The sequence below is a fragment of the Delphinus delphis genome, chromosome 6 (genome assembly GCF_949987515.2).
Source record: "Delphinus delphis chromosome 6, mDelDel1.2, whole genome shotgun sequence".
In the NCBI taxonomy this organism is placed as follows: Eukaryota; Metazoa; Chordata; class Mammalia; order Artiodactyla; family Delphinidae; genus Delphinus; species Delphinus delphis.
Genome location: NC_082688.1, coordinates 49,332,841 through 49,346,967, shown reverse-complemented (window position 1 = coordinate 49,346,967; position 14,127 = coordinate 49,332,841). Strand labels below are relative to the sequence as shown.

Below are 14,127 nucleotides of genomic sequence, written 5' to 3'. Positions count from 1 at the left end.
TTTCCTCTAAGAGTTTTGTAGTGTCTGGCCTTACATTTAGGTCTTTAATCCATTTTGAGTTTATTTTTGTGTATGGTGTTAGGGAGTGTTCTAATTTCATACTTTTACATGTAGCTGTCCAGTTTTCTCAGCACCACTTATTGAAGCGGCCATCTTTTCTCCATTGTATGTTCTTGCCTCCTTTATCAAAAATAAGGTGACCATATGTGCATGGGTTTATCTCTGGGATTTCTATTCTGTTCCATTGATGTATATTTCTGTTTTTGTGCCAGTACCATACTGTCTTGATTACTGTAGCTTTGTAGTATAGTCAGAAATCCAGGAGACTGATTCCTCCAGCTCCATTTTTCTTTCTCAAGATTGCTTTGGCGGGCTTCCCTGGTGGTGCAGTGGTTGAGAGTCCACCTGCCAATGCAGGGGACACGGGTTCATGCCCCAGTCCAGGAAGATCCCACATGCTGCGGAGTGGCTGGGCCCGTGAGTCATGGCCACTGAGCCTGCGCGTCCGGAGCCTGTGCTCCGTGACAGGAGAGGCCACAACAGTGAGAGGCCCGCGTACTGAAAAAAAAAAAAAGAAAAAAGATTGCTTTGGCTATTTAGGATCTTTTGTGTTTCCATACAAATTGTGAAATATTTTGTTCTAGTTCTGTGAAAAATGCCATTGGTAGTTTGATAGGGATTGCATTGAGCCTGTAGATTGCTTTGGGTAGTAGAATCGTTTTCACAATGTTGATTCTTCCAATCCAAGAACATGGTATATCTCTCCATATGTTTGTATTATCTTTAGTTTCTTTCATCAGTGTCTTACAGTTTTCTGCATTACAGGTCTTTTATCTCCTTAAGTAGTTTTATTCCTAGGTATTTTATTCTTTTTGTTGCAATGGTAAATGGGAGTGTTTCCGTAATTTCTCTTTCAGATTTTTCATCATTAGTGTATAGGAATGCCAGAGATTTCTGTGCATTAATTTTGTATCCTGCTACTTTACCAAATTCACTGATTAGCTCTAGTAGTTTTCTGGTAGCATCGTTAGGATTCTCTATGTATAGTATCATGTCATCTGCAAACAGTGATAGTTTTACTTCTTCTGTTCCAATTTGGATTCCTTTTATTTCTTTTTCTTTTCTGATTGCTGTGGCTAAAACTTGCAAAACTATGTTGAATAATAGTGGTGAGAGTGGGCAACTTTGTCTCGTTCCCGATCTTAGTGGAAATGGTTTCAGTTTTTCACCATCGAGAACAATGTTGGCTGTCGGTTTGTCATATAGGACCTCTCTTACATTGAGGTAAGTTCCCTCTATGCCTGCTTTCTGGAGAGTTTTTAACATAAATGGATGTTGAATTTTGTCAAAAGCTTTTTCTGCATCTATTGAGATGATCATATGGCCTTTCTCCTTCAGTTTGTTAATATGGTATATCACATTGATTGATTTGCATATATTGAAGAATCTTTGCATTCCTGGGATAAACCCCACTTGATCATGAGGTATGATCCTTTTAATGTGCTGTTGGGTTCTGTTTGCTAGTATTTTGTTGAGGATTTTTGCATCTGTGTTCATCAGTGATATTGATCTGTAGTTTTCTTTTTTTGTGATATCTTTGTCTGGTTTTGGTATCAGAGAAATGGTGGCCTTGTAGAATGAGTTTGGGAGTGTTCCTCCCTCTGCTATATTTTGGAAGAGTTTGAGAAGGATAGGTGTTAGTTCTTCTCTAAATGTTTGATAGAATTCGCCAGTGAATCCATCTGGTCCTGGGCTTTTGTTTTCAATCACAGTTTAAATTTCAGTGCTTGTGATTGGTCTGTTCATGTTTTCTATTTCTTCCTGGTTCAGTCTCTGGAGGTTGTGCTTTTCTAAGAATTTGTCCATTTCTTCCAGGTTGTCCATTTTATTGGCATAGAATTACTTGTAGTAATCTCTCATGATCCTTTGTATTTCTGCAGTGTCAGTTGTTGCTTCTCCTATTTCATTTCTAATTCTATTGATTTGAGTGTTCTCCCATTTTTTCTTGATGAGTCTGGCTAGTGGTTTATCAATTTTGTTTATCTTCTCAAAGAACTAGCTTTTAGTGTTATTGATCTTTGCTATTGTTTCCTTCATTTCTTTTTCATTTATTTCTGATCTGATCTTTATGATTTCTTTCCTTCTGCCAACTTTGGGGTTTTTTTGTTCTTCTTTCTCTACTTGCTTTAGGTGTAAGGTTAGGTTGTTTATTTGAGATGTTTCTTGTTTCTTGAGGTAGGATTGTATTGCTATAAACTTCCCTCCTAGAACTGCTTTTGCTGCATCCCATAGGTTTTGGGCTGTTGTGTTTTCACTGTCATTTGTTTCTAGGTATTTTTGGATTTCCTCTTTGATTTCTTCAGTGTTCTCTTGGTTATTTATTAGCGTATTGTTTAGCGTCCATGTGTCTGTATTTTTTACAGTATTTTTTTCTTGTAATTTATATCTAGTCTCATAGCGTTATGGTTGGAAAAGACACTTGATACGATTTTAATTTTCTTAAATTTACCAAGGCTTGATTTGTGACACAAGATATGATCTGTCCTGGAGAATGTTCCATGAGCACTTGAGAGGAAAGTTTATTCTGTTGTTTTTGGATGGAATGTCCTGTAAATATCAATTAAGTCCATCTTGCTTAATGTATCATTTAAAGCTTGTGTTTCCTTATTTATTTTCATTTTGGATGATCTGTCCATTGGTGAAAGTGGGGTGTTAAATCCCCTACTATGATTGTGTTACTGTCGATTTCCCCTTTTATGGCTGTTAGCATTTGCCTTAAGTATTGAGGTGCTCCTATGTTGGGTGCATAAGTATTTACAATTGTTATATCTTCTTCTTGGATTGATCCCTTGATCATTATGTAGTGTCCTTCTTTGTCTCTTGTAATAGTCTTTATTTTAAAGTCTATTTTGTCTCGTACGAGAATTGCTACTCCAACTTTCTTTTGATTTCCATTTGCATGGAATATCTTTTTCCATCCCCTCACTTTCAGTCTGTTTGTGTCCCTAGGTCTGAAGTGAGTCTCTTGTAGACAGCATATATACGGGTCTTGTTTTTGTATCCATTCTGCCAGTCTATGTCTTTTGGTCGGAGCATTTAATCTATTTACATTTATAATATTTATCGATATGTGTGTTCCTATTACCACTTTTTAAATTGTTTTGGGTTTGTTATTGTAGGTCTTTTCCTTCTCTTGTGTTTCCTGCCTAGAGAAGTTCCTTTAGCATTTGTTGTAAAGCTGGTATGGTGGTGCTGCATTCTCTCAGCTTTTGCTTGTCTGTAAAGGTTTTAATTTCTCCGTCGAATCTGAATGAGATCTTTGCTGAATAGAGTGATCTTGGTTGTAGGTTTTCTCTTTCATCACTTTAAATATGTCCTGCCACTCCCTTCTGGCTTGCAGAGTTTCTGCTGAATGTTCAGCTCTTAACCTTATGGGGATTCCTTTGTATGTTATTTGTTGCTTTTCCGTTGGTGCTTTTAATATTTTTTGTTAGTATTTAATTTTTGATAGTTTCATTAATATGTGTCTTGGCATGTTTCTCCTTGGATTTATCCTGTATGGGACTCTCTGTGCTTCCCAGACTTGATTGACTATTTCCTGTCCCATATTAGGGACGTTTTCAACTATAATCTCTTCAGATATTTTCTCAGTCCCTTTCTTTTTCTCCTCTTCTTCTGGGGCCCCTATAATTCGAATGTTGGTGCGTTTAATGTTGTCCCAGAGGTCTGTGAGACTGTCCTCAATTCTTTTCATTCTTTTGTTTTTATTCTGCTCTGCAGTAGTTATTTCTGCTATTTTATCTTCCAGGTCACTTACCCTTTCTTCTGCCTCAGTTATTCTGGTATTGATTCCTTCTAGAGAATTTTTAATTTCATTTATTGTGCTGTTTCATCATTGTTTGTTTCCTCTTTAGTTCTTCTAGGTCCTTGTTAAACGTTTCTTTTATTTTCTCCATTCTATTTCCAAGATTTGGGATCATCTTTACTATCATTACTCTGAATTCTTTTTCAGGTTGACTGCCTATTTCCTCTTCATTTGTTTGGTCTGGTGGGTTTTTACCTTGCTTCTTCATCTGCTGTGTATTTCTCTGTCTTCTCATTTTGTTTAACTTACTGTGTTTGGGGTCTCCTTTCTTCAGGCTGTAGGTTCATAGTTCCCATTGTTTTTGATGTCTGCCCCCAGTGGGTAAGGTTGCTTCAGTGGGTTTTGTAGGCCTCCTGGTGGAGCGGACTAGTGCCTGTGTTCTGGTGGTTAAGGTTGAATCTTGTCTTTCTGGTGGGCAGGACCACATCTGGTGTTGTGTTTTGGGGTATCTGTGAACTTATGATTTTAGGCAGCCTCTCTGCTAATGGGTGGTGGTGTGTTCCTGTCTTGCTAGTTGTTTGTCATAGGGTGTCCAGCACTGTAGCTTACTGGTCATTGAATGGAGCTGGGTCTTAGTGTTGAGATGCAGAGCTCTGAGAGAGCTTTTGCTGTTTGATATTATGCGGGGCCAGGAGGTCTCTGGTGGACCTATGTCCTGAACTCGGCTCTCACACCTCAGAGGCTCAGGCCTGACACTCGGCTGGAGCACCAAGACACCATCAGCCACATGGCTCAGAAGAAAAGGGAGGGAAAAAAAAGAAAGGAAAAAATAAAATTAGTAAATTAAAAAATAAAAGAAATTATTAAAACTTAAAAAAATTAAAAAGTAATAAAGAAAAAGAAAGAAAGAGTAACCAAACCAAAAAACAAATCCACCAATAATAACAAGCGTTAAAAACTATACTAAAAAAAAAAAAAAAACTCTGGACAGACAGAACTCTAGGACAAATAGTAAAAGCAAAGCTATACAGACAAAATCACACAAAGAAGCATACACATACACACTCACAAAAGGAGAAAAAGGAAAAATATATATATGTATATAAAAAAAAGGAAGAAAGCAACAGAATCAATAAACAAATCTACCAATGATAGGAAGCTCTAAATACTAAACTAAGATAAACCTAAAACCAGAAACAACTTAGATGCAGAAAGCAAACCCCAAGTCTACAGTTGCTTCCAAAGTCCACTGCCTCAATTTTGGGATGATTTGTTGTCTATTCAGCTATTCCAGAGGTGCAGGGTACATCAATCTGATTGTGGAGATTTAATCCGCTGTTCCTGAGGCTGCTGGGAGAAATTTCCTTTCTCTTCTTTGTTCGCATAGCTCCCGGGGTTCAGCTTTGGATTTGGCCTCGCCTCTGCGTGTAGGTCACCTGAGGGCGTCTGTTCTTCGCTCAGAGAGGACGGGGTTAAAGAAGCAGCTGATTCGGGGGCTCTGGCTCACTCAGGCCAGGGGGAGGGAGGGGTACGGAATGTGGGGCGAGCCTGCGGCGGCAGAGGCCAGTGTGACGTTGCACCAGCCTGAGGTTCACCGTGTGTTCTCCTGGGGAAGTTGTCCCTGGATCCCGGGACCCTGGCAGTGGCAGGCTGCACAGGCTTCCGGGAGGGTAGGTGTGGATTGTGACCTGTGCTCGCACACAGGCTTCTTAGTGGCAACAGCAGCCTTAGCGTCTCATGCCCGTCTCTGGGGTCCGCGCTGATAGCCGTGGCTCGCGCTTGTCTCTGGAGCTCGTTTAGGCGGTGCTCTGAATCCCCTCTCCTCACACACCCCGAAACAATGGTCTCTTGCCTCTTAGGCAGTTCCAGAGTTTCTCCCGGACTCCCTCCCGGCTAGCTGTGACGCACTAACCCCCTTTAGGCTGTGTTCACGCCAACAACCCCAGTCCTGTCCCTGGGGTCTGACCTCCGAAGCCCGAGCCTCAGCTCCCAACCCCCGCCCGCCCTAGCGGGTGAGCAAGGCAATCCTCTCGGGCTGGTGAGTGCTGGTCGGCACCGATCCTCTGTGCGGGAGTCTCTCCGCTTTGCCCTCTGCATCCCTATTGCTGCGCTCTCCTCCATGGCTCTGAAGCTTCCCTCCCACCACCCTCGTCTCTGCCAGTGAAGGGGCTTCCTTGTGTGTTGAAGCTTTTCCTCCTTCACAGCTGCCTCTCAGAGGTGCAGGTCCCGTCCCTATTCTTTGTCTCTGTTTTTTCTTTTTTCTTTTGCCCTACCCAGGTACATGGGGAATTTCTTGCCTTTTGGGAAGTCTGAGGTCTTCTGCCAGCGTTCAGTAGGTGCTCTGTAGGAGCTGTTCCACATGTAGATGTATTTTTGATGTATTTGTGGGGAGGAAGGTGATCTCCATGTCTTACTCCTCCACCTTCTTGGAACTCTCCCCCTGTAATAACTGTTAATAAAGTATAATCTATAAAAATACTGAATCACTATGCTGTACCTGAAACTAATATAATATTATAAATCAACTATACTTGAAAAGCAAAAACCAAAAAAAAAAAAAGCATAGAGTTGGGCTGTATCATACAACTTGATGTTCAATTTAAGTTCGAGAAAATACTTTCACTGATGGGTTTAGTCCCTTTACTTTCATTGTGATTGGCAAGATATTTAATTTTTTATGATTTTAATTTGTTCTTCTGATTTTTCTCTTTTATTCTCCTCTCCTGCTTTTTATTAGATTGTTATTTGAAAATAATATCCTATTTGCTGGTTTGAAAGTTACACTTCTAATTTTTATTCTTTTAATTGCCAATACTCAGACTTTTAGAATCACCTAGAGTACTTGTTAGAACATAGATTGCTGGGCCCACCCCCAGAGTTTCTAATTCAGAGCTGGGTTAGCCTCCAAGTATTTGCGTTTCTTACAAGTCCCCAGATAATGCTAATGCTGCCCTTCTGGAAATCACACCTTGAAAGACCGGCAGCAATTGGTGCTTACCAGCAGATAAATATTAGCACCTGTACCCAATAACCATTCCTAGTTGACTTCCTAATTATTTTTGAATTCTTTTACTTGTTGAGTTCTCTGCTTTCCCACCAGGTCAGCCGTGCGTTAAAATGTTTAAATTTCATTGTATCCGATATTTTTAGGAGTGTAGTTCTCAGAGGAGTTTCTTTGACTATCTAATCCCATAATATTGCCAGGAACAGAAGCAGGACTGTAATTTCTCATAGGAGAATAATTTTTTTCCCCATTCTGAATGCTGAAAGAGAGAAACTTTCTTGCAAGTTTCTGGTCTGATGGCTGGAGTTTCTTTGGTCTCTTTGATATGAGGTACAGCCTTTACAGACTCCTGGCTGTAAGTAGCAGTTTAGCTCTGTGCCGTCTGTGAACCCAAGGCCATGTCTCCTGCCCTTGATAGGCAGTTCAAACTCCAGCTCTGAGTCTTGGGACATCAGCTTATGGCCTCCCGTTTTAATGAATATCCTCTTCATTACTAGCACTGCGTGGTTTCCCTTGGCTGTGTTTGTAGACTTGGGAGAGGAGGATGTATTTCATTCACCCGTTCTATGTGTGTCATGGGGTGGAGGTTGGGGAAGCTATGTAATCTCAGTCCACCTGGTTGTCTTCTCTTATTTTTCAGTTGTCATCTAACAGAGAACACGGGGCATAGGGTCAAAAAGGTTTGAGAAGCAGAAAGTGAGTGGAAAAGAGAATGCTTTGTCTGGAATGCACCTGAGCTTAGGGACTTGGAGTTGGTAGCATATCATTAGTACTGGAGAATAGTAGGTGGTGCTGAATTGGAAGTAATTGAAGGAAGGCACCTTGCTGGTGTTAGTTAACACTATAAATGAGACCTGGGAATTTTAAAAGTTTTAAATTTTTACTAGGGCCAATCTTCCTTGAAATGTTTTTATTGCATATAAAACATATGCTACTAAAATTTTTAAATATTTTTCTTTTGGAGTCATTCTTTTCTTAAATACTGACTTACCTTTCTTAGGTGTGCATTGACAACATATGCTGAAGAATATGCTCCACCGTATGAATATCAGCCACGTGTGAGTATAAGAGGGCTGAAAAGCCATATTCTAAACATTTATGTACTTAATATGATTCTTTACATGTAGTGTAAATAGTCATGCTTGAGAAGAAAGGACAAATGCTGAGATTTATGATGTTTTATATTTATTCAGAAATATTAGCTATTTGTTGGAGTTAATGGAATATTTTATGGTTATGATTTATTTTGGGAATAAGTTTATAGATTTCAGGGAGAAAATATTGCAGTGTCCAAAATATATTACTTTCTTCTTCATCTTATTTTATTGTCCCCCTCCCTAAATTCAATTTATCTGGAATAAGAACCTACCTTTCTATTCATTTGTATTGTATTAGCATATGAAAATAAGTGGTTTAATTTAGCTCTGGGAAATATGTATGTTGATAAAATATGTCCAGCTTACAACTTCAATAAACTTGTACTTAAAAATTATACAACAATTATACAAAAGCAAAACAAGGCTGCTTCCTATTAGTCTTTTTTAGGAAGTCTTAACTGGTGCAATAGATAAGAGACTTAACTATTGAAAAAGAGGAGAAAAAAATCTTTATTTTCAGATAGTATGATTATCTTCTCAGGAGAACCAAGATGTTAAAATAAGTAACTAGAATGAATAAGACCAGTTAGTAAGGTGATTACTAAATAAATAAATGTATCAAATGTATCAAAGACAATATCTTTCCGTCATATTAGCAATAACTGCTTAGTAGGCTATAAAAGAAAAAACATGCAAACTACTATAACAACACAAATTTTAAATACTTTTATGAAGAAAATTCTAGATCAAATAAAGATCAATAAAGAATATGTGGTAGTTCGTCTCCAAAGATGGTGGACAGACCACTTCCCCAGCAAGAGGTAAATGTTCCTCCACCTTTTGAATTTAGGCTGTCACATGACAGATTTGATCAATAGAACGTGGCAAAAGGAATCCTATGCCAAATCTAGGCTATCTTTAATAAGAGTAATTATTACTCTTTAATCTAGAGTAGCCTAGATTTCTTACATGGTGGCTCAGGGCTTCCAACTCTTGGAACCCTGAGCCACCATGTAAGAAATCTAGGCTACTCTGCTGGAGGGAGAGGCCATGAGAAGGAACACTGATGAGCTTGACTTATGAGCGACAAAGCCATCTTGGACATCCACCCTAATAAGCTTGGACTGCAGCTCCAGCTGCCATCTGACTGCAAACCATGAGAGATTCCAAGAAGATAATAATAAATTGTTACTGAAGGCATTAAGATTTTTTTTTTTTTTTTTAAATAAATATACACCGGGCTTCCCTGGTGGTGCAGTGGTTGGGAGTCCGCCTGCCGATGCAGGGGACACAGGTTCTTGCCCCGGTCCAGGAAGATCCCATATGCCATGGAGCGGCTAGGCCCATGAGCCATGGCTGCTGAGCCTGTGCGTCCAGAGCCTGTGCTCCGCAACGGGAGAGGCCACAACAGTGAGAGGCACGCGTACGGCAAAAAAAAAAAATTAAAAAAAAAAAAAAATAAATAAATAAATAAATATACACCAAAGGTAACTAAGACAGAAATCTCAAATACAAGGGAATAACTACCATTTGAGGGGACTGGAAAACTAAATTATAAGTTAAATTTATAAATTTAATATAATTACATTAAAAATTCCAATGGATTTTGTTTTCTATCAGAACTCTAAGATTCTGAAAATTATTTGAAAGTATAAACATGAGAATAATCACAAGTTTTTTGAAACAGTGGCATAACCAATTTAGGGAAGTAAACTGTTCATGATACTACTTTCGTTATGTTTAATCTTATTTATTTCTTCTCATTAAAAAATAGCATTCAAGCCATAAGAAAAGCATATATGATGGCTTATGGATTAATATGCTTAATACCTAAAGAACTCAAACCTATTGGCCGGAAAAATGTTAAAACCCTAGGGAAATGAGCAAAAGTCATATAAAGACAGTTCACAAAGTAGGAAATTATTATTATTAACTAGCTGATAAATACAGGGAAAATCCCAATCTACAAATAATAGAATATATGAATTAAAGCAATAAATTTTTTTGCTAATAAAATTGGCAATATTTTTTAAAATAATAATACTCAATTGAGTAAAGGTGGGGTGAGATGGGTACTTTTTTCTATTGCCAGGAATATTGTAAATTATTTTAATCTTTCTGTAAAGGAATTTGGCGATATGAATTGAGATACTATTTGATCTAATAATTCTCCTAAGGATTTCCCCAAAGAAAAATAGTTCATACCAGGGATAAAATTTATATCCAAAGATACTCATCATTGAATTATGTATTACAGCAAAACTTGGAAATTACCTAATGTTTTAGTATTAGGTGTAGTGCTCTAGGGATTCAGATTGAGCCTCCCCAAAATTTGTCACTCCTGCATGAGGATTTTTTTGAGTTAAAGACATGAGACCCTGTGTGTTCAAGATAACCTACTATTCCTCCCTTAACTACCTAGAAGAATTTAAACTGGGAATTTTTCCCAGAAAAAAAAAAAGTTATTACAGAGATAAATTTGAGCTAAGTAGCCCCATCTGTATGGTAGGGCAAATGTCTAATTGCCAAACATCTGCTTTTCTTATTGTCTTGTGAAACCTCCTTTTCTTGGAAGCTCCAGGCCCCTATCTCATTCCTTAGCTCAGGATGACGTGTATACCTTATTTTACCTTTCTGTCTTTGAACCTCTTATGTATGTAGGGACTCTGACCTTCTCATGTATGTGGGGTTCCTGTATGTATGAAATTAAATTAGACTTTTTCCTGTTAATCTGTCTCATGTCAGTTTAATTCTTAGACCAGTCAGAAGAACCTAGAACTGTAAAGGAAAGTTTTTTTCTTCTCTGACAGTACTAATTAAATAGGTTATAATCACATGATGAGATATTTTATAGCCTTTAGAAAGTCCATGGATAGTTCTTACTGTCTTGATAAATCTTCTTATTTAAGGTCAAGAAAAACATTAAGATACAAAATTGTATGTGTATTTTATCCAAACTATGTAAAAGTATAGAGGAAAAAAGCCTGAAGAAACTGTCAAAATGCTAGTAAAGTTGACTAGTGAATGGTGAAATTCTAAGTGATTTTCTTCATCTTTAGCATTTTCTAATGTAGTAAGCATGGTGGTTTATAATCAGAAAACCCACAAGGAAACAAATATATTATTTTAAAATGCAATTCAGGCTCATTTCCTTATATACATGGGCTTTGGCTCCATCTCCAAACAAAAGGAAGTTGTAAGGCACGTAATTAAAAACTCACAAAATTCAAAGGACTGGTTTCCCCAAGAGCATAAATATAAAGAATGTGCGATGTGTTCTCAGGGTGCATGAATCTTTAGCTATTGTGTTGTATATTTGTGCTTTATTTTTTTCAGCATTATTTCTAGTATTTCTCATGTTGCTTGTTTCCACATTAACAGCACAGCATGCAGCATGCGCTGGCAGTTCTTTGGCTTTATTTAGAGTTTTGTTCATTCACTTCCAAGTTCTTTATCAAAGGAATTGATTTTGAGGCATGTTTTTAGCCCTGCTTCTAGCACCCCATTAATGAATGCTTGCATTACATTGTTATAGAATACAAAAAATCTTTTAAATTGTAATGACAATGAATGGTTAAGTAACAGCAGAATAGTGACTGAACTCTGACTTAGAAGTTACTGTGCACATAAACAAATGTATGATTCATAAAATACTGACAAAATAAGGAGAATATTTTTTACTTGCTAGAGACTTCACCATGTGGCCTTAGCATAAACATAGCTCACCATTCACTCAGGCTACCACCTTTGCAATTATGCAATTCCTGAAGAAATCTTAAAATATTTTGATTCGTATTATTTTAAATTTTGTGCATGAATTGAGACTTTATAAATTTTTATATTATGGTCTCTTACATTTGCTTAATTCATAATTGCATAAAGTGGGATAGCATCATAAGAAGTCTTAAGGAGAATGCAAATTATCTCCCCATAGCTCTAGATGTGAATGAATAAATACAGAATATTAGGAAGCTATGAAATCATTTCCAAGGAGAGAAATGAAAGAGAATTGCAAGCTACTTCTTCAGAACTCCACCTCTTAAAGCTGGGTACAGTAAGTCACCTACATACAAACAAGTTCTGTTCCAAGAGCGTGTTCATGGTCCAATTTGTTAAGTCCAACAAAGTTAGCCTAGGTACCCAACTAACATAATTGCCTATATAGTACTGTACTGTAATAGGTTTATAATACTTTTCACACAAATAATACATAAAAAACAAATGCAAAAAATAAAGAAAACATTTAAAATCTTACAGTACAGTACCTTGAAAAGTACAGCAGTACAGTACAACAGCCGGCATACAGGGGCTGGCATCGAGTGAACTGGCAAGAAGAGTTACTGACTGGAGGAGGGAGAGGAGGTGGGAGATGGTAGAGCTGGAGGATAGTCAGCAATAGGAGATGGAGGGCAAGCTGCAGTTTCACTCATGCCTGACATTGATGGCACAGGTTCTGGCTCCTTGCTAGATTCAATTCTATCTTCCCTCTTGAAAAACGATCCAGTGATGTCTGGGTAGTAGCTCTTTTTTTCTCATCATAGATGACACGGTAGCACTGGATTGCATTCTGAATGGCTGCTGCAAACTTCATGTACTGTTCTATGTTCGAATCCTGTGCCTCAAAAACTAACAGTGCCTCCTCAAATAAAGAAAATCCCCTTGCCACTTCCTGTGTCGTGAATCTCTTCAGTTCTTCAGTTACTTCTTCTTCCTCTTGTCTCTCTTCGTCCTTTCTCTGGGCCTCCAATTTCATCAGGTAGGTCTTCATTAGTAAGCTCCTCATGTTGCACAGCAACAGTGCTGGACAGTAAAGCACACAAAAGCACAACCACTTGTAGAGGATGCACACACGTGACAATGTACACCAGGCACGTGAACTAATTTACATGAATGGTCATGCAAACACACGTTCATATCTTTGAAAGTTTGCAACTTGAAGGTTCGTATGTAGGGGACTTACTGAACTTATTATGACTCACCCAATTTCAATGAAAGATACCTTCTCTTAAAAGCTTCCCTATCATTCTCCCAAAGAACCAAAATAAAGGAAAAGTTACAGAGAAGTTACATCAGAAGATTGGTCTAAAGCTGGCTATTTGTAGGGTATGTGAGCCTTTGAGACAAAGGACAAGTGAGCTGAGGGTAATGGTAAGGAAACTAAGGATTAGTAAGGAAAATAATTAGTTCAGGCACAGACTAGCAAACTCAGGAAGTTGAAGGGTCCAGGGAATTAAAAAAAGAACAAGCACAACAGTAGTGAAGGAGTGAGAGAGCGAGAAGATTTAGAAGTAGTGAGCAAAGGGAATGTCCTGGAATTTTTTGATATTTCAGATGTAGAACAATTTTGGGGAATGACAGATCCCAAGATGTGGTCATGGGAATGAGTTTCTATAATGGAATCCGAGCCATTGACTTGAGAAGGTGAAAAAATGGTAAGCCAGAGTGTTGGCTAGATTCTAAATATGGGTGTTAGAAGTCAACCTACAATATATCAGGATAGAAAGGTAGGGCCAAAGATTGATTCAAGTGACCAGTTCCTCAGTGGGAGCACTTTGGAGGTACATGGCTCCTCTCAGCCCTGTAGCTGCCATTTGAGTACATCTGATTGATCATTTTGTGTGAAGTACCATTTTGTTTTCCTAAATATAGCTGCCTATTGAATTATCTTTCCAGACGTATAAGTAGCTTTAAAGCAAAAAGTGTTGCATATCCTAGTTGTTTCAGAGATAAAAAGCTGAGGAAGTTTTTAATAGAATTATGTTTTAAAGCTGGCATGCATTCCAAATTGATTACAAGGGATCCAAGCAGTGTTTCATAGTAGGTAAGAAACAGATACAGTGTTTCATAGTAGGTAAGAAACAGATATCTGTTTCTGTTTAAAATATTACCAACAGTGGTAGGATTGGCCTATCCTATCACTGGGGTTCTATGCCCTGGTACAGATATAGCATTGTTAAAATATTGATATTTCTGTGCTATTTGGAAATTTACTGTGGCCTTGAGTTTCTTCCATTGAAAGAAAAAAAATTAATACATTTTACAACTGCATTGCTATAAAGACAAATATAATCCAGGTTGGATTATATTCATTTTTTTTGGATTTAAAGGCTTATTAAAGAGATATATTTATTATTATTTTATTATTATTATTATTTTTTGCGGTACACGGGCCTCTCACTGCTGTGGCCTCTCCTGTTGCGGAGCACAGGCTCCAGACGCGC

The 14,127-nt window shown here is 38.0% G+C and overlaps 1 protein-coding gene across 6 annotated transcripts in view; it reads left to right on the top strand.

Moving 5' to 3' along the window:
* The window catches only part of CFAP95 (cilia and flagella associated protein 95), a 123,422-nt gene that overhangs the window by 96,599 nt on the left and 12,696 nt on the right, over positions 1-14,127 (top strand). For all 6 annotated transcript variants that reach the window (XM_060013423.1, XM_060013427.1, XM_060013426.1 and 3 more), the window contains one exon: positions 7,810-7,867. In XM_060013423.1, the coding sequence (XP_059869406.1) occupies positions 7,810-7,867 (58 nt within the window). The remainder of the gene's footprint in view (positions 1-7,809; positions 7,868-14,127) is intronic.